We start from the raw sequence: 20,358 nt of genomic DNA, 5'->3' as shown, positions 1-20,358 counted from the left end.
GCGCAGCTCATTTCGAGCGAGCCCAGCCACGTCGGCCGCTGATGACGCAATGAAACCCTCGACGGTCATACCGAGCCGTTTTTTTTCGTCTCCGGTAGCCGTTATCTTGCTCTCCAGGGGCCGTTTAGTGTTGAACCCGATGAAGAGTGAAACATGTGTCCGCCGACAGAAGCAGCTTAAAGTCTGTGAGGTTGAGTTTGAGCAGCAGCGACGTGGATTTGTGCCGGAAACAGGTGAAGACGGACTACGAGCTGCTGCTGAGCCGCTTTCAGCAAACACAGTCCGTCAGCTTCGAGGTCTTCTCCGGCATCTGGAGGGACATGAACTTGTCACACATCTTCTGGTAGGTTCACACTCACATCCTTTGTACTAGTGATGGTGAGATGAAGCCACGTGAGGCCATGAACCACTTGAGCCAACTGGTTCGAGAAAGGGTTCATTTCTTGAAGCTTCATGAGCACACGAAATCACCTACTGGTCAAGTGTATAATCACAGGCAGCTGTATCTGAACCACATGCCTGATGCATTGAATCATTGTTCATTATGCCTGTTGGGAATGACTATGAAAAGCAAAAAAATTGTATGATCAAATGATTTCTATAGATAAATGATCACATATGTGTATAATAAAATGTATTTTCATGTATTCTGTGTGTGTAAATTTCCCCAAAATAGTTGTATCATATAATGTAACAGGTTGTGTAATAATGTCTTTCTGTCACCTTAGGAAAATGGCATGGCCTTATGCAGGCACAGGACAGTGAAAGTGCTTGTGGAACTAGGACGATTGCACTGAATATGCTTGTGTAACTTAGACAAGGATGTACAGGAAAGGGGAGATTTTATTCATTTTATTCAGAAGTAACGGGCAGAAGAAATGGTGAAAAAAACAATTCTTGATAAGCAAACCTAATGTGTCTGTAATAACGTTAGATTTAGCTTACCTTATGGGAGACGCCAGCGTGTTGTCATTTGTTATGGTCACGTGGTACAAGACCTCTGCTGTTTGGCATGAACCGGCAGTAACATAACGGCTTGCTACGAGAACGGTATCGGGTTTGAAACAAATACGTAAAGTTATCGCTTTTCATGAATGAAATCGCACATGTATTTACCACAATGGTAATAGCGTGTGTAGTTGTTGGTTGTACGAAGCGTTTTGAGAAGGGATCAGGCTTGAAATTTCACCGAATACTGATTTCAGGAGAGAGAAGATGGCGGTGGCTTCAGCCATCAACAGGAAAGCAGCAGAGATCGTGTTTGTGGCTCCCACTTTTCTTCAGGTAAACTATTTAACAGTTTAGCATGTTTAGTATGTCCAACTTTGAGCTTATTTATCAAAAGATATTGATTTAGTGTCGCATCCTTCGCATGAAGCGATCTCTACACTTTCGGTTTGGTTCAGTGTTGTCATGTGTTACCGATCGCTTTTTAGGCGATGAAAGTGCACTAAAGTCGAATGAAGCATATTCAATAACATCTCCTTAAGCCAACAGCCTCATATTTGTCACCATATTTGTTTCTGTATGCGTCTAGAGATCGTTTTTTAGAATTGTCCTATTTTCGATCACCAATGCTGTGGGTCTGTTACTGTTACATAGAAGCCATACTGCAGACAAAAAATACAGCAACTTCTTGACGTTTCTTTGACATCTTGTTGAAAATTAACAGAAGATATATTATTTTTTATTCATAATTATATATTTTTGGGTGGGTGAACTGCCCAGCGGTGTCAATCAATTAAAAATAAATGTCGGTGAAGGAAATGTCCGGCCACAATGAAGGATCGTCAACCCACCCAGTCTTCAAATTGTAGGGATCTGGCAAGGTTTTACTGTTTCCCTGATATCTCAGCTTACTCACGTATCTTTGTCGGGCCTCAGGTGATAAGGATTGAGCATAATCGGACAATTTCACGGAAGGATAGTTCGCATTGTTATCATCAGCCATTGTTCCTCTGGTTCCTCTTGCCAACCAGTGTGGTAATCACGTGACTTCATGATGTCACTGTTTGTAAACATTGGCGTCTCCCATATTAGGAGTTAAAAAATCAAAATGTTCCCACACGGGAAATTTTTCACTTCCTGGTTGGCTCCATCCTATCACCTATCTTTCTCTCCTCACTCTCCTAAATCTCCAAACTATCCCTCTCTCTCTAAACTCCAAACCATATCCAAACTATATAAACATTATCCAAACTCTAGTATCCAGACTATCAAAACTCTATCCAAACTCTCGACTGACCACAACTCTCTATCAAAACCCACATTTTGAACGGAGCCTTAGGGGTTTATTCTGCTGTCAGACCTCGCGGCAAAATCTGAACCACTTTCCGAAGCAATCACGTGGTTCAGCCAGGCAACGAGGCTTCGGACGTCATCATTTTTGGCTCCTCCCTTAAATGAAGCAAGCCTCGATACGCGCTTCGTGGAAACGCCCCCTCCATTACTCGACACACGCTTCGAAGCCTCGGCACATCTCGTAACATCACGACTTTCTATATTTTCAGCCACAGCTTCGTGAATTCTCACAGACTCATCAACTTTATTGACATGAAAGTAAAATACATGGACTAACTTACAGCACTAACAGTTTTCTACCAGCCTTCCTGTCTTCAATCAGCTGGAGTAGCATCTTTATATTCTCTTTTTCCATGCCTGTTTTCTGTCTGTGTTCCTTATTTTATCAGTTTAATTTTTTTTTATCAGTTTTATGTGAAACTGCAAACAGATGAAAGTCAATCATTGAGTTGAAATGTGTCCTCTGTGTTGGCTGATGAACATCTAGGACACTTTGACACTTGCGTATAGACTGGTATCCTAATGAAGATGTGTTTGATGTGACAGGTGATTGGCAGGAGGAGGAGAGTCTGATGGAGGAGCAGGGGAACGTTGTCAGCCATTTGGTGTGAGCTCAACAACAGAGGAAACATGGATTCTTCACGAAAAGTAAGAAACATATCACTGTAATACTATTATCAGTAATTTATTAAAAATGTCTGAAGTTTCTCCAGTTGGTTAGATGTGCCGACCAAAGCCAGATAACGCTGGCTGAGAGATGTAGCTCTGCAGACGCAGCTCTACTGAGGATATAATGGTGGACTGCTAGGAAGCTGCTTATTTTTTGTTCAAGGCCAAACTATCTGCTTGTCAAACATTCTGAAAATGTGTTACATGGTGATGTCGGTCAGTAACAGAAGAAAAGTCTTGTTTTTCAATTGCGGTGTTCAGGAAGGTAAGGAGCAGCATTTTCTTTGGTAAAGAATAATACTTTTGGGTACTGTGAGTTTGCAGACCTTTTTCCTGCTCATGAAATACATATATAACACAGTGGAGGAAAGGAATCCACCAAAGATATGATATGGGCCTGAAAGGAAATAATAAATGTTCTGCACTTATATAATGCTTTTCCACCTTTTTGGTACTCAAAGCACTTTACAGAGTTTTCATTCACTCTTTCACACACCAAATGTGACTGAGCTGCCATCAGGAGCAAATTCGTGTTGAGTGTCTTCCCCATGCAGCATGCATGCTGGAGGAGTCTGGTGGAGGGACCGTAGGCACGGATTGGCAGCCACGCTTCCGTCAGTCTGCCCCAGGGCAGTTGTGGCGACAAATGTAGCTTACCACCACCAGAGTGAGAATGTGTGAGTACGTGCTTTGAGTATGCCTGAATAGAAAAACGCTATATAAATCTAATCCATTATTATTATTATTATTATTATTATTATTGGTATCGGACAGTGTTGGGCAAGCTACTTGGAAACTATAATGAGCAAAGCTACCAGCTACTCCATGTTAAATCAAGCTTTACTACACTGAAGCTATGACCCACAGAAATGTAGCAAGCTAAGCGACAGCAGTATGGCCAACGGAGCTTAATACATTCAAGTTACTTTTTTTTCTCCACAATGAACTGACTTAATTACCAAAAAAATTCAAGCAATGAAATTTATGAATGAATGAAGTCAGTCAAACGGAGACAAGAAAATGCTGACTTGTTTATTATTAAACCATCATTTTTGTTCTCAGTGCTCCAAACTCATGTGGCAACTAAACCATGCAAACAAGCACACTGCCACCACAACTGCGTTTTTTAAAATAAATGCTATTTTAAATACCCCTAGTGTAATCAGTATCTTATATTGTTGGAGGGGTTTTACTGTGTGGTTCTCTGATCCTGGATGCTATGAATCAGCAGTGAGTCAGGTCACAGTGGTCCACAATTTGCTGCGGGAGTCGTAGAGTTGGGTGGCTGATGTGGGCAGACACCTGGAATGCTCATCTATGGCATTGTTTACTGGTTGTTAGGACATGGAACGTCATCACTCTGACGGAGATGGAACTGAAGCTTGTACAGGGGCTCCAATGGTACCAGCTACATATTGTTGAGCTCACTTCTTGGCACAGCAAAGGTTCTGCAACCAAACTTTTGGAGATGGGGTGGACTGTTTTGGATGTAGACACCAGGAGAGTGAGGGATACTTCCGAGCCTCCTGCTGAGCTCCGTCGTGTTGGAGTCTTCTCTGTGAACAAGATGGTCACCTTTCACAGCTCTGACTGTTGTCTTTGCTGATGCACCCAACAGCAAGACTGAATAATCCACCTTCTTGGAGTCTCTGTTTCAGGAGGCCATGGAGAAAGACTTATGCTCTGCTTAGGGTTTTGGTGGTGATACACCTCGACCAACTGGATGAACCAAATGGCATTAAAGGGCACAGCATGATAGCATATGCTTTTTACTAGTTTTCAAATACAAAATACATGTCATGAAACAAACAGCAAGACAAAGCAGTCACCCAGGTGTAGTGGATGATGGCAGATTCAGCAGCAGAGCGAGAGTTTCAGCCTGACCCCCTCCTTCTCACTCTACACTGATCACTCACCTGGCTTTTATAGTCTCCTCCCACCTCAGTGACCTGCCCACACTTCTATTTAAAAAACACATCTCTGTACTTTAACATCCTTTAAACTCAACATACACAATGCAAATAACTACAATCTGATACAAGTTAAAGAAAACACGTAATAAACCAAAGAAATACGAAACAAAGATCAAACTTTGCAGAAGTTCCCATGTGACCTCTCCACTCTGTCCTTTCTGATCTCTCAATTTAGCCTAATCAGGTAAGTGACACCTGCTGGCATCATGTGGCCACATCCTCATCTGTGCACTCCATGAAACACGCCCCCTGAAGTAAATCTCTCACTTTCTGTGTCTGTCTCTCTCTCTGAGAGGGGGGCAGACCCATCGACCGACCGACCCGAACCACCCATCCACCCATATAAAGAAGAGACCACGGAACAGGCTGAAGTAAAACACCAGGATGGCCCAAGAAAGGAGGGAGATCACGGAAATGGCATTAACAATAATGAGGAAAAGGAGGACACAGCTGTTCGGGACAAGGGAATCAATCGGAGGGCAGAAATGTAGGATGGGCATGAATATTGACCAGTTGCAGTGCCTTTTTTGGCTGCCTGTAGAGCCAATCAGGCCTTTCTTTATTGCAAAAGGAATGAAAACAGCCATCCATTCAGAATGTGGATGTGGCAGAGTCTGAAAACTTGAAGGAAGCCTCCCCAATATCTGTGTCAAAGGTCACTGTGGTAGTGACGAGACTCGTCAATTACAGCATGCCAGGTTTGGAGAAGATGTGCCCTGAGATGCTGATGGCTCTAGACACTGTTTGGACTGTCGGGTCAGTCTCATCTCTTCAGTGTGGCATGGAGACTGTGGGCGGTGCCTGTGGAGTGGTAGACTGTGGTGGTAGTTTCCATTTTTGAAAGGTGGCTCAGAGCATGTGCTTCAATTATCGTGAGAACACACTGCTTGTCCTCTGGAGGCATGGTTTTATCCTAGATGCTGTCATGGAGGCTTCAACCAATTCTCAACCCTCAGATGTCGGAGAAGTAAGGCCAAGTCTGTCCCGGATTTGGAATAGTGACCAGCTCTTTACTCTTGGGAACTGCTGAGGGGCTTGTGACTAGTACTAATACTATTAATATCTTGAGATCTTGTTCATGTGTGATGGATAAATAATGTATGTGACAGACTGGATGAGCAGAAATGTAGGCATTGTACTGGACTGCTTGAGTGACAAGAAGCTGAGCCAGTAGTCAACGGTGAGGAGCTTGGACATCTGGCATGAGCTGGGTGTAGAATTCGTGCAACATTGCATCAAAAGGGGCCAGGTAGTTTGGCCATCTGATCAGGATCCCCCCCCCCCCCCCTCCTTTTTTTGCTCGTCGATGTGAATGGAGACCCTGGGGCAGACCCACAATTCAGTTGCTGAATTAAACATCTCATCTGACCTGGTATCAACATCTTATCCCCAGGAGATACAGGAAAGTGTTGGCGGTGAAAGGGACATGTGAAATGACTTTTCTGCAAGCACGACCTGACTCTGGACATTGGTGTTGTATGCTTAATATATTTTACATTGATCCAATAAGGTAACATCACGAAAAATCTGGGGATCAACAGATTCCAGTGGTACAGTCTCATCAGTCCCAGCTCTGCTTTGTGTGTCTTGGTGATTGACAAATGTTACGACCCAATATTCTAAAGCAACAGTGCAGAAAGTTGAAAACTGTCGACCAGTGAATATTTATTTGTTGATATTGTGAGTGTGTTGTCACATGTCTGTTTCAAGTTGCAGAGCTGCTAACATGTCTGCAGTCTCTTGATCTTGTTTCAACCTACTACATGTAATTGAAACATTTGGGTGACATTTTTTCGCAATTCCATTTCACTCATGGCCTCTGTATCTTTTTCTGTTGCTACAGAAACATAAAAACAACAAAGGAGTCAGACGTCGGACCTCAGAGGAGGATAACGAGAGTTCCCCAACAACAAAAAACAGAGATGAATCGCTGAATTGTGAGCAATGTGGCAAGACTTTTATCACAGCAACAAAGCTAAGAATTCACCAACGTATTCACACTGTGAAGAAACCATTCAGTTGTGATCAGTGTGGGCTAACTTTCACTTACAAGTGTAGACTAACAGCACATCAAGTTGTTCACAGTGGAGTTAAAGCATTCAGCTGTGATCAGTGTGGGAAGACATTTACTTGGATGAGTGATGTAAAAAAACATCAACTCATCCACAGTGGAGTGAGACCATTCAGCTGTGATCAATGTGAGAAGACTTTTATTAGAAAGAGTAAGTTAACAGCACATAAACTCATTCACAGTGGAGTTAGACCATTCAGCTGTGATCAGTGTGAGAAGACGTTTATTAGCAAGAGTAAGTTAACAACACACCAATTCATTCACAGTGAAGTTAGACCATTCAGCTGTGATCATTGTGAGAAGACTTTTACTTCCAAGAGTAAGCTAACAAGACACCAACTCATCCACAGTGGAGTGAGACCATTCAGCTGTGATCAGTGTGAGAAGGCTTTTATTAGCAAGAGTACGTTAACAACACACCAACTCATTCACAGTGGAGTTAGACCATTCAGCTGTGATCATTGTGAGAAGACTTTTATTAGCAAGAGTAAGCTAACAAGACATGAACTCATTCACAGTGGAGTTAGACCATTCAGCTGTGATCAGTGTGAGAAGACTTTTATTAGCAAGAGTAAGCTAGCAACACACCAATTCATCCACAGTGGAGTTAAACCATTCAGGTGTGATCAATGTGGGAAAACCTTTTCTCAGAATGGTCAATTAAGAAGTCATGGACTCATCCACAGTGGAGTGAGACCATTCAGTTGTGATCAGTGTGGGAGGACTTTTATTAGCAAGAGTAAGCTAACAAGACACCAACTCATTCACAGTGGAATTAGACCATTCAGTTGTGATCAGTGTGGGAGGACTTTTACTCGGATTCAAAACTTCAAAGACCATCAACTCACCCACAGTGGAGTGAGACCATTCAGCTGTGATCAGTGTGAGAAGACTTTTACTCAAAATGAACAGTTATTGAACCATCAGTGCCCACAGTCAGAGAGAAAGCGGTATCACTGTGACTCTTGTGAAAAAAGTTTCAAGCACCTACGGAACCTAAAATCTCACCAACGCATCCACACTGGACATAATGTGTATGCATGTGGTCACTGTGGCAAACCATTTATAAAGTATGCACGGTTAAAAGCCCATGAAGTTACCCACACCGGGGTAAAACCATACCAATGTGACCAGTGTGGGAAAGGCTTCAACTACATTGCCACCCTGAAAATTCACCAACGTATCCACACTGGGGAGAGACCACACAGATGTGAGAAATGTCAGAAGACTTTTATGACAGCAACACAGTTAAGAATTCACCAATATGTTCACTCTGTGAAGAAACCATTTATTTGTGATGAGTGTGGGAAGACTTTTACTCAAATAGATTGTTTAAAGAAACATCAACTCACCCACAGTGAAGTTCGACCATTCAGCTGTGATCAGTGTGGGAAGACTTTTACGCGAATGGATTGTTTAAAAAAACATCAACTCACCCACAATGAAGTTCGACCATTCACCTGTGATCAGTGTGGGAAGACTTTTACTCGACTGGATCACTTAAAGAACCATCAACTCACTCACAGTGAAGTTCGATCATTCAGCTGTGATCAGTGTGGGAAGACTTTTACGCGAATGGTTTATTTAAAAAAACATCAACTCACCCACAATGAAGTTCGACCATTCAGCTGTGATCAGTGTGGGAAGACTTTTACTCGAGTGGATCGGTTAAAGAACCATCAACTCACCCACAGTGAAGTTCGACCATTCAGCTGTGATCAGTGTGGGAAGACTTTTACTCAAATAGATTGTTTAAAGAAACATCAAGTCACCCACAGTGAAGTTCGACCATTCAGCTGTGATCAGTGTGGGAAGACTTTTACGCGACTGGATTATTTAAAAAACCATCAACTCGCCCACAATGAAGTTCGACCATTCAGCTGTGATCAGTGTGGGAAGACTTTTACTCGAGTTGATCAGTTAAAGAAACATCAACTCACCCACAGTGAAGTTCGATCATTCAGCTGTGATCAGTGTGGGAAGACGTTTACGCGAATGGTTTATTTGAAAAAACATCAACTCACCCACAGTGAAGTTCGACCATTCAGCTGTGATCAGTGTGGGAAGACTTTTACTCGAGTGGATCATTTAAAAAAACATCATCTCACCCACAGTGAAGTTCGACTATTCAGCTGTGATCAGTGTGGGAAGACTTTTACTCGAATAAATTATTTAAAGAAACATCAACTCGCACACAGTGAAGTGAAACCATTCATCTGTGATCAGTGTGAGATGACTTTTACTCAAGTGGATCACTTAAATAATCATCAACTCACCCACAGTGAAGTTAAACCATTCATCTGTGATCAGTGTCAGATGACTTTTACTCAAGTGGATCAGTTAAATCAACATCAACTCACCCACAGTGAAGTAAAACCATTCAGCTGTGAACAGTGTGAGATGACTTTTACTCAAGTGGATCACTTAAATAATCATCAACTCACCCACAGTGAAGTTAAACCATTCATCTGTGATCAGTGTCAGATGACTTTTACTCAAGTGGATCAGTTAAATCAACATCAACTCACCCACAGTGAAGTAAAACCATTCAGCTGTGAACAGTGTGAGATGACTTTTACTCAAGTGGATCCGTTAAATGACCATCCACTGAGCCACAGTGAAGTAAAACCATTCATCTGTGATCAGTGTGAGATGACTTTTACTCAAGTGGATCAGTTTAAGAACCATCAACTCAAACACAGTGAAGTTCGACCATTCAGCTGTGATCAGTGTGGAAAGACTTTTACACGAATGGATTATTTAAAGAAACATCAACTCACCCACAGTGAAGTTCGACTATTCATCTGTGATCAGTGTGGGAAGACTTTTACGCGAATAGATTATTTAAAAAACCATCTACTCACCCACAGTGAAGTTCGACCATTCAGCTGTGATCAGTGTGGGAAGACTTTTACGCGAATGGATTATTTAAAAAAACATCAACTCACCCACAGTGAAGTTCGACCATTCAGCTGTGATCAGTGTGGAAAGACTTTTACCCGAGTGGATCATTTAAAAAAACATCAACTCACCCACAGTGAAGTTCGACTATTCAGCTGTGATCAGTGTGGGAAGACTTTTACTCAAGTGGACCAGTTAAATAACCATCAACTCACACACAGTGAAGTTAAACCATTCATCTGTGATCAACGCGAGATGACTTTTACTCAAGTGGATCAGTTAAATTACCATCAACTCACCCACAGTGAAGTTAAACCATTCATCTGTGATCGGTGTGAGATGACTTTTACTCAAGTGGATCAGTTAGAAAACCATCAACTCACCCACAGTGAAGTTAAACCATTCATCTGTGATCAATGTGAGATGACTTTTACTCAAGTGGATCATTTAAATAATCATCAACTCACCCACAGTGAAGTTAAACCATTCGTCTGTGATCAGTGTGAGATGACTTTTACTCAAGTGGATCAGTTAAATCAACATCAACTCACCCACAGTGAAGTAAAACCATTCAGCTGTGATCAGTGTGGGAAGACTTTTACTCAAAATGAACAGTTATTGATCCATCAATGCCCACAGTCAGAGAGAAAGCAGTATCGCTGTGACTCCTGTGAAAAAAGCTTCAAGCACCAAAAGTACCTGAAATGTCACCAACGCATCCACACTGGACGTAAATTGTACACATGTGATCACTGTGGCAAACCGTTTGTAAAATATGCACAGTTAAAATCCCATGAAGTTACCCACACTGGGATTAAACCATTTCGCTGTGACCAGTGTGGGAAAGGCTTCAACTACATTACCAGCCTGAAAAATCACCAACGTGTCCACACTGGGGAGAGACCATACAAATGTGAGAAATGTCAGAAGACTTTTATGACAGCAACACAGCGAAGCATTCACCAATGTATTCACACTGTGAAGAAACCATTCAGTTGTGATAAGTGTGGGAAGACTTTTACAGTCAAGAGTTCTTTCACAAGACATCAACTCATTCACAATGAAGTTAAACCATTCAGCTGTGATCAATGTGGGAAGACATTTACTGAGAAGAATGCTTTAACCAAACATCAACTCATTCACAATGAAGTTAAACCATTCAGCTGTGATCAGTGTGGGAAGAGTTTTACTTACAAGAAAAATTTAACAGCACATCAAGTGATTCATAGTGGAGTGAAACCTTTCGGCTGCAATCAATGTGGGAAGACATTTATTAGAAAGAGTAAATTAACGGCACACAAACTCATTCACAGTGGAGTTCGACCATTCAGCTGTGATCAGTGTGGGAAGACTTTTAATCGGGCACATCATTTAAAAGGCCATCAAGTCATTCACAGTGGAGTTCGACCATTCAGCTGTGATCAGTGTGGGAAGACTTTTACGCGAATGGATTATTTTAAAAAACATCAACTCACCCACAATGAAGTTCGACCATTCAGCTGTGAACAGTGTGAGATGACTTTTACTCAAGTGGATCAGTTAAATCAACATCAACTCACCCACAGTGAAGTAAAACCATTCAGCTGTGAACAGTGTGAGATGACTTTCACTCAAGTGGACCAGTTAAATGACCATCAATTCACCCACAGTGAAGTAAAACCATTCATCTGTGATCAGTGTGGGAAGACTTTTACTCAAGTTGATCAGTTAAATCAACATCAACTCACCCACAGTGAAGTAAAACCATCCAGCTGTGATCAGTGTGAGATGACTTTTACTCAAGTGGATCAGTTAAATAACCATCAGCTCACACACAGTGAAGTTAAACCATTCATCTGTGATCAATGCGAGATGACTTTTCCTCAAGTGGATCAGTTAAATCAACATCAACTCACCCACAGTGAAGTAAAACCATTCATCTGTGATCAGTGTGGGAAGATTTTTACTCAAAATGAACAGTTATTGATCCATCAATGCCCACAGTCGGGGAGAAAGCAGTATCGCTGTGACTCCTGTGAAAAAAGCTTCAAGCACCAAAAGCACCTAAAATGTCACCAACGCATCCACACTGGACATAAATTGTACACATGTGATCACTGTAGTAAACCGTTTGTAAAATATGCACAGTTAAAATCCCATGAAGTTACCCACACTGGGATTAAACCATTTCCCTGTGACCAGTGTGGGAAAGGCTTCAACTACATTAACAGCCTGAAAAATCACCAACGTGTCCACACTGGAGAGAGACCATACAAATGTGAGAAATGTCAGAAGACTTTTATGACAGCAACACAGCGAAGCATTCACCAATGTATTCACACTGTGAAGAAACCATTCAGTTGTGATCAGTGTGGGAAGACTTTTACTGTCAAGAGTACTTTAACAAAACATCAACTCACCCACAGTGAAGTAAAACCATTCAGCTGTGAACAGTGTGAGATGACTTTCACTCAAGTGGACCAGTTAAATGACCATCAATTCACCCACAGTGAAGTAAAACCATTCATCTGTGATCAGTGTGGGAAGACTTTTACTCAAGTTGATCAGTTAAATCAACATCAACTCACCCACAGTGAAGTAAAACCATCCAGCTGTGATCAGTGTGAGATGACTTTTACTCAAGTGGATCAGTTAAATAACCATCAGCTCACACACAGTGAAGTTAAACCATTCATCTGTGATCAATGCGAGATGACTTTTCCTCAAGTGGATCAGTTAAATCAACATCAACTCACCCACAGTGAAGTAAAACCATTCATCTGTGATCAGTGTGGGAAGATTTTTACTCAAAATGAACAGTTATTGATCCATCAATGCCCACAGTCGGGGAGAAAGCAGTATCGCTGTGACTCCTGTGAAAAAAGCTTCAAGCACCAAAAGCACCTAAAATGTCACCAACGCATCCACACTGGACATAAATTGTACACATGTGATCACTGTAGTAAACCGTTTGTAAAATATGCACAGTTAAAATCCCATGAAGTTACCCACACTGGGATTAAACCATTTCCCTGTGACCAGTGTGGGAAAGGCTTCAACTACATTAACAGCCTGAAAAATCACCAACGTGTCCACACTGGAGAGAGACCATACAAATGTGAGAAATGTCAGAAGACTTTTATGACAGCAACACAGCGAAGCATTCACCAATGTATTCACACTGTGAAGAAACCATTCAGTTGTGATCAGTGTGGGAAGACTTTTACTGTCAAGAGTACTTTAACAAAACATCAACTCATTCACAATGAAGTTAAACCATTCAGCTGTGATCAATGTGGAAAGACATTTACTCTCAAGAGTAATTTAAGAAAACATCAACTCATTCACAATGAAGTTAAACCATTCAGCTGTGATCAATGTGGGAAGACATTTACTGTCAAGAGTAAATTAACAAATCACCAACTCATTCACACTGGAGTTAAACCATTCAGCTGTGCTCAATGTGGGAAGACATTTTCTGAGAAGAGTACTTTAACCAAACATCAACACACCCACAGTGAAGTTAAACCATTCAAATGTGATCAGTGTGGGAAGACTTACACTCGGTTGAATAATTTAAAAAACCACCAACTCACCCACAGTGAAGGTGAACCATTCAACTGTAGTAGGTGTGTGAAAACCTTTACTGGAAATGAGCAGTTATTGATCCATCAGTGCCCCCACTCTGGAAGAAAGCGGTATCACTGTGATTCCTGTGAAAAAAGTTTCAAGCACCAACGGAATCTAAAATGTCACCAACGCATCCACACTGGACATGATGTGTACGCATGTGATCACTGTGGTAAACCATTTGTACGGTATGCAGAGTTGAAAGCCCATGAAGTAACCCACACTGGGGTAAAACCTTACCAATGTGACCAGTGTGGGAAAGGCTTCAGTTACATTGTCAACCTCAAAACTCACCAACGTGTCCACACTGGGGAGAGACCATACAGATGTGAGGAGTGTAATAAGACTTTTACAACTTTGGAGTATCTGAAAAAACACCAACAGATCCACACCAGTGAGAGACCATACAGATGTGACGAATGTAACAAGACTTTTACAACTTTGGAGTATCTGAAAAAACACCAACGGATCCACACCAGGAAGAGAACCTTCAATCAACGTCACAGTGAGGTATGTAAAGACTGCTCTCATGACATTGTACACACAGTTCTTCATCGGACATTTTGGATATTGCTATGATATTTTGTGTCAAACTGTTTTGAACTGTGGTCAAGCTTAATATGTTAACACACTATCATCTGTCGTTCAGTCTCACCTGTGCTCATTTTAATGCATAAATCTGGTCCAGGGTAACCTTAGGATGTAGGTAAGATTAGGATTTCTGACATGATCAGTATCACCACAATCTTGTTCTCAGCGTATGAAGATGAAAAGATATCGCATCAGCATTACATATTCTGCTGGGATGTTGAATCAAAACCCAGCTTAACTCATCAGTTGCTTGCTGGCCTCATGTCAATGAACTTCATTTAAGTCTCTGTCATGGTGCTCTTTTCTAACTAAGATTCCACAATGCTTTGTGCTTTCCAACACAAAACATTGTTGCAGGTGTAAAATGGTAAATGGTTGTATTTATATAGCGCTTTTATCCAAAGCGCTTTACATGATGATATGTCACATTTACCCATTCACACACACATTCACACACTGATGGCGGGAGCTGCCATGCAAGGTGCTAACCACAACCCATCAGGAGCAATTAGGGGTTCGATGTCTTGCTCAGGGACACCTCGACATGAGCACGACGGGCCGAGGATCGAACCGGCAACCTTCCAGTTACAAGACGGCCACTCAAACCACTGAGCCATGCCGCCCAGGTGTAGTCATAAACTCCACTTTGTGGTGCAACTACATAATGCAGTTCATCTACAATAGATGATGTGTGTGTGTTACGAGGAATATGACATCAGCAGATACTAAATATTTAATGACTCACCATGGATCGTGAGCCAAAAGTATTTTATTGGGACATCACCAGTTTAAACTTCTGTAGCCCTTCTATATCTATATGAGTGTTAATCTTCCTGGAAGCTCAGACAACTGAATGTTTTATTGCAACAGGTAAAAGTCTCTTCAGATGTCAGTAGGGGTGCTCTCTGTTTCAGGCAAGACATCCATTCGTCAGTGCTACAATAGACCTTGACTTTCTCTGTGTTTGTGTGTTTGTTTTCCAAGCAGAGCAACACAGATGGACAAAACTCTCAGACTTGTCAGCACTCTGCCAATGGTGAACAGTGCTGTTGTGACCAGTCTGGATGAACATCCAACCAACAAGGAACCCTGCAATGACACCAGCATATGCACACTGGACACAAACGGAACCCCTGCCAAGAAGATTTCCCCATGCTGGGGTCAGTAAAAGTTCATGACATTTCCCACAAAGTTAATGTCCTTGAGATCAAACTCCACAGAATTCACATTTAATCTTTGTTTATTATCGTTGTTCATGTTGCACTTGATGAGTCATCATTCTGAAATATTTCCTTAATTTCTTCTGCAAAATAAAGGATCAGCAAGCATAGTTCCTATAAGGAGCTGTTGCCCGCTTGGAAATGTTTTCACATATCATTGCTTTTAAACTTTAAATCAATGACCAAGGAAGAAACAAGTGAAGGAGGCCACCAAGACACCTATGACTCCTATGAAGGAATTCCACTTTCAGCAGCTGACATGGGAGAGACTGTTCATCCATCCATCCATCATCCATACGCCGCTTCATCCTCGTTAGGGTCGCGCTGAGGCTGAAGCCTATGCCAGCTGACTGGGGGTGAAGGCAGGGGACACCTGGTCAGGTCGCCAGTCTGTCGTAGGGCTACATATACAGACAATCACACTCACATTCACACCTACGGGCAATTTAGAGTAATCAGTTAACCTCAGCATATTTTTGGACTGTGGGAGGAAGCCAGAGTATCTGGAGAAAACCCACCCATGCAGAAGGAGAACATGCAAACTCCATGCAGAAAGATCCCGGGAAAACCCACTGTTGATTCAAAAAAGTAACCAAATTACAAATAGAAAACAGCAAGTACGGTGTCACTAAAGAGTAGTCACTCCCTTTAGAAGTTTTTCCCTTGTCATTCCTTTTGAACAGTAAATCATGAGTGACCAAAAAAGAGACTAGTGAAGGAGGTCACCAAGACTGCTATGACTCCTCTGAAGGAGTTCCAAGCTTCAGCAGCTGAGATGTTAGAGACTGTTCATCCAACAACTGCTGTCTGTTTTTCACCAGTCAAAGCTTTATGGAGACAAAGAGAAAGACTCTGTGAAGAAAAATTCTTAAGTCTGGACTAGAGTTCACCAGAAGACATGTGGAGACTCTGAAGTCACCTGAAGAAGGTTCTTTGGTCTGACTTTCTTTTTATTCTTTGGTGTTCTGCTGAAGTGAGCAGACTGAAAATCCTGGTTTGAGCTTCATCATGATGAACCTACTTCCTTTTTTAAAAAATGAAATTGTAGCTTATGTATTGTTAAGTGTTGTCTTGTTCAGTTGTTTTAAATGCTTAATCATTAAGCTTTACTTCTGGCATTTCATTTAAATCCACCTCCACTGGCTCTTTTTTTCCTATAAAGTTTGGATATTTTGACTGGTATCAGTAAAGTTTTAGCTCAGTCTTTTGAATGCTTTCCTCACCATTGAACTTCTTGCAGGGTTTTTGCACATTTAACTTTGAGAGTGTTTGATCACACCTGGAATTTCTACTGCTATTTCTTATCATGACATTAATTCAGAATCTGTGTAACAGGGTCCATGGTGCAGCAGTGGTTTTGGGTGAAATTTATCTGTGATTTAGTATTAGGAATCTATAATATACCATATATGTTTGACTTTGTTTTGTTATATTTTTGTCTGTAGTCACTTCATTGGATGCTGATTTGTGCTGGAGATTTAGTGTGGCCAAGCGGTGCATCACAGGGACACTTTGGTAATTGAAAGTAACAAAATCGTGAAGGAAACTAATTGGTAGATGTGTATAATATTGTAAATACACTGGTGGAAAAATGTTTTTGGACACTCCATGAATTTGTGAAATATTGCATAAAGAATCAGTCTTAGGTCTTCAAATGCAATTTATTTTAGTACAGTCACAACCGTAATATGAAACAAATCCTACAAAAGCCATTAAAACTTGCAATTGATTGGTTGCATGTGCGTCAGTATGTGGGATAGGTGGTATCAAAAAGTAAAAGACATCATGTGAAATACAGGAATTTCCCTAAATTTTGACACCAAGCACAACTTGCCTCTATAAACCCTCCTATGTTTAATGTTGACCTTTGAATCCAAAGGCCGGACAGATATTTTTGATTTTTAGTTGTTCATATTTCATGCATTATATACCATAGCACTTTGATTTTATACAGATCCAATCCTTAGATAGCCAAATTATACCACATAAAATTTCTAATGGATATGATGATTAGTTTTTGTGTAATGGGTGGCCAAATGTAGCAGTTTAGAAGTTCATGATGGATAAAATTGCAACTTTGTCATTCTCTGTAACATGCAATTATAAATATAAAGTAAATATTTTCCCATTTCTGAGGACTGTAGGTCACTGTGAAATGATTCTGAAAATTTCAGATCTCTTTTTGGTGTTCAGAAGTTATAGAAGTCTGAAAATAGTCGAAAATTTCAAGTCTTAATTTTGGCTGCAATAATAGGGTACCCCCTACCTACTTCAAATGGCCATAACTTTGAAACTAATGGCAATAAAGCATTCAAATTTTGGATTTTCCCATCGTGTAATTTTCTAAATGCATGTAAAAACTCAGCAAAATCTGAGAGGGTCAGGTGGGGACCACTGGTTGAAATGATGTGGAATGACCCAGATGCAGTCCTTTAGCAGTTGGCTACACCCTGCAGGAATACAGATCAACCAACAGCTTGAAGACAAACCAAGATCTGGGTGTCCAAGGGTTTCTTCAGCAAGAAATGTCCACATCCTGATCCAGATGTGCAGGGAAACCACCAAATGACACCATAGGAGTTTCAAAAGCAGTGGTCAAACCAAACTGGTGTCCAGTGTTCCACCGAAACTCTACTTGGCCGACTTTTATATCATGGTTTAAGGTCCTAAAAGGCTAAGAAGCCCCTGACCAATGAGAGACAGAGGTTAACCCGGCATTGTTGGGTCCAAACACACAAGAATGGGACAGCCAGGAAATGGAAGAAGATTCTGTGGTCAAGTGAGTCCAGTTTCCCGCTTTCTCTTCCTCGTGCTAACGTGAGGTTACATAGAAGGCCAGATGAAGCATTATCTCCAACATGTACAGTACCTACTGCAAAACCTCTGACCCAGACTGAGCATTTCCTCCAGTTGCTCAGTTGCATCACTCGTTGGTCTGGTCCCTGAGCCCCCTACTAGAGTTGGCAACATGAGGCTATGGCAGGCTGTTAGGTTTGGTCCACAGCAGGAGTATTTGGTGAGGGGGAAGTTGCTGAGTGATGCTCCGGTGTCACCTGGGAGCACCAGCACTGCAGAGCCCACGTCCTCCCATGCAACCCCTAAAGACATCATTGTGGGTAGGGTTGTGACACCCATATGGGGTGTCCACTGGGTGCCAATGAAAATCCTTGACACAGAGGGCTGAGCGTCTTTGAAAGGGGTAAGGTGAGAACTAATGTTAAATACAGATGTGTCTCATATCTGGGTGTTGTATTATGGAAAGGACTGAGAAATGATTTGAAACTGTAATTCTCTGTTGAGTTTTAAAAAAGCACTAAAAGGTAAAATAATGAGTACAATGTAAAATGACTGATATGTGGAATGACTAAGAAGGCTAATGTAGAGTAAAATATTTTCTTTTTTCATCCTCTGTGTCTTATTTCATGTATTACTGTAATGCTCAGTAATTCTAGGGATTGCATAGGATAGGCAAAATAAGCTTCAGCTTCTGCCTATTCCTCTTTCAGTTACAGAACTTGTAAAAAACTGTTATATATATATATTCTGGCGGTTTTGTTTTTGTTTGTTTTTCTTGTCTTTTCCATCTTTTTTTGCTAGAGGAGTAGGGGAGGAGGAAAGCGAGAGAAGAAAAGGTGGGAAATAAAAAAAAATTTGTTTACTGTAATTTTTGTAACCGAACTAAAATATTCATTCATTCATTCAATGAAGAGATTTTTTGAAACTTTGCCACAATGCAAAAGTTGCTGATGTTTTTCCATGTTATCCTGTAGAGGATCTTCCTGTCTCCCTTTGTGTGCGCAAACCACAGACTGGAGTTCACTTTCCCAGTGTGTTGTTTCATTCCTGTAGGAGCACAAGTCGTGTAAATTGACAGAAGATCTTGTGTGTGTTTTTTAATGGGTTCTCAAGGCTGTCTCGGCTGTAATAAATGGAGATCACCCTCAAAAAAGATATATGTGTCGACTGACTTAACACAAAGAAGAGAAGAGAAACCATCGTTTACATCTGCAATATTGTACAACTTGTCATATCTGTTCTGTCAGTTATAAACAAACAAAACATTCATTTTCATTTCAATATTTAAAGTAGTCCACGTCAGTGGTGGCTGGTGAAAAACATTCTCGGTGGGGCTGTGCCATATCAAGTCAGTTTCAGTAACCATCCCGATACAACTGAACAGAAACGGCAGGATATCAGTGCTCTGTGAAATAATTTAATGCCAATATTAATAACTTGAGGCATTTTTGCTCAAAACATGAACAACATATTGCGTAACCACAATTTTGGCAATAAATTATCTCTACAGCTGAGCTCATGAAACAGTGCATTAGTGCTGAACTGACGACTCAAGTATTATGTTAAGTGTTAGGTATATTAAGAAATTAATACTAGAACAGAAAAATACTGTACAGTAATTTATGATAAAGCTAAATGTTACTAACTGATCAGAACTGCAACAATTAAGGGATTTTTCAATTATCATACAAAGAAAAATACAATCTGCAACAATTTTGATGATTTCAACATTTCAGTGAAGAAGCCAGAAAATGATGAGCAGATTACATAAGCAAACACTATTTAGACAAAATATCCAAAAATCATTAAGTGCAATACATTATGGATGATGAGCTAAAGTCAACTTTATACAAAGAAAAATCTGGTCAGGGAATAAATGTATGTGTGTATACAGACAGACAGTACTCTTCTGTTGAAGATTACTTTGTAAGAATATGAAACAGGCCTGGACAAAAATGATGGTCCCCTTAACTTAATATTTTGTTGTACAACCTTTTAAACCAGTCACTGCAGTCAGGTGATTTCTGTAACTCTCAGTGAGACTTCTGCACGTGTCGACTCCTGGTGAGCAAACTGCTCCAGCTGTCTAAAGTGTGAAAGCTGTCCTCCAGACTGCATGTTTCAGCTGCTTCCACAGATGTTCAGTAGGATTCAGATCAGGGCTCATTGGAGGCCACTTCAGAACAGTTCAGTGTGTAACTGTGTGTCACTCTTTTTTCTCTTCATC

The 20,358-nt window shown here is 41.0% G+C and overlaps 2 protein-coding genes across 17 annotated transcripts in view; both read left to right on the top strand.

Annotated features, from left to right (window-relative positions):
* LOC110971092 (zinc finger protein OZF-like) overlaps nt 1-20,358 on the top strand; it is a 117,758-nt gene that overhangs the window by 64,670 nt on the left and 32,730 nt on the right. For 7 of the 15 annotated variants that reach the window (XM_051948836.1, XM_051948784.1, XM_051948754.1 and 4 more), the window contains one exon: nt 6,787-14,034. The exons of 4 other annotated variants lie outside the window; for them this stretch is intronic. In XM_051948836.1, the coding sequence (XP_051804796.1) occupies nt 6,787-14,034 (7,248 nt within the window). Of the gene's footprint in view, nt 1-6,786; nt 14,035-15,099; nt 19,287-20,358 lie in introns of those variants that run through there. 4 more of the 15 variants (XR_007942368.1, XR_007942365.1, XR_007942372.1 and 1 more) reach the window with 3 other exon arrangements.
* Nucleotides 8-20,358, top strand: part of LOC110972752 (gastrula zinc finger protein XlCGF46.1-like) — a 39,122-nt gene continuing 18,771 nt past the window's right edge. Inside the window, exons 1-2 of one of the 2 annotated variants that reach the window (XM_051950725.1) lie at nt 8-343; nt 2,848-2,949. In XM_051950725.1, the coding sequence (XP_051806685.1) occupies nt 2,932-2,949 (18 nt within the window). In that variant the 5' untranslated portion in view covers nt 8-343; nt 2,848-2,931. The remainder of the gene's footprint in view (nt 344-2,847; nt 2,950-20,358) is intronic. The other variant, XM_051950701.1, reaches the window with a different exon arrangement.

Source organism: Acanthochromis polyacanthus, chromosome 1, assembly GCF_021347895.1.
Source record: "Acanthochromis polyacanthus isolate Apoly-LR-REF ecotype Palm Island chromosome 1, KAUST_Apoly_ChrSc, whole genome shotgun sequence".
NCBI lineage: Eukaryota > Metazoa > Chordata > Actinopteri > Pomacentridae > Acanthochromis > Acanthochromis polyacanthus.
This window is presented reverse-complemented; position numbering and strand designations above follow the sequence as displayed.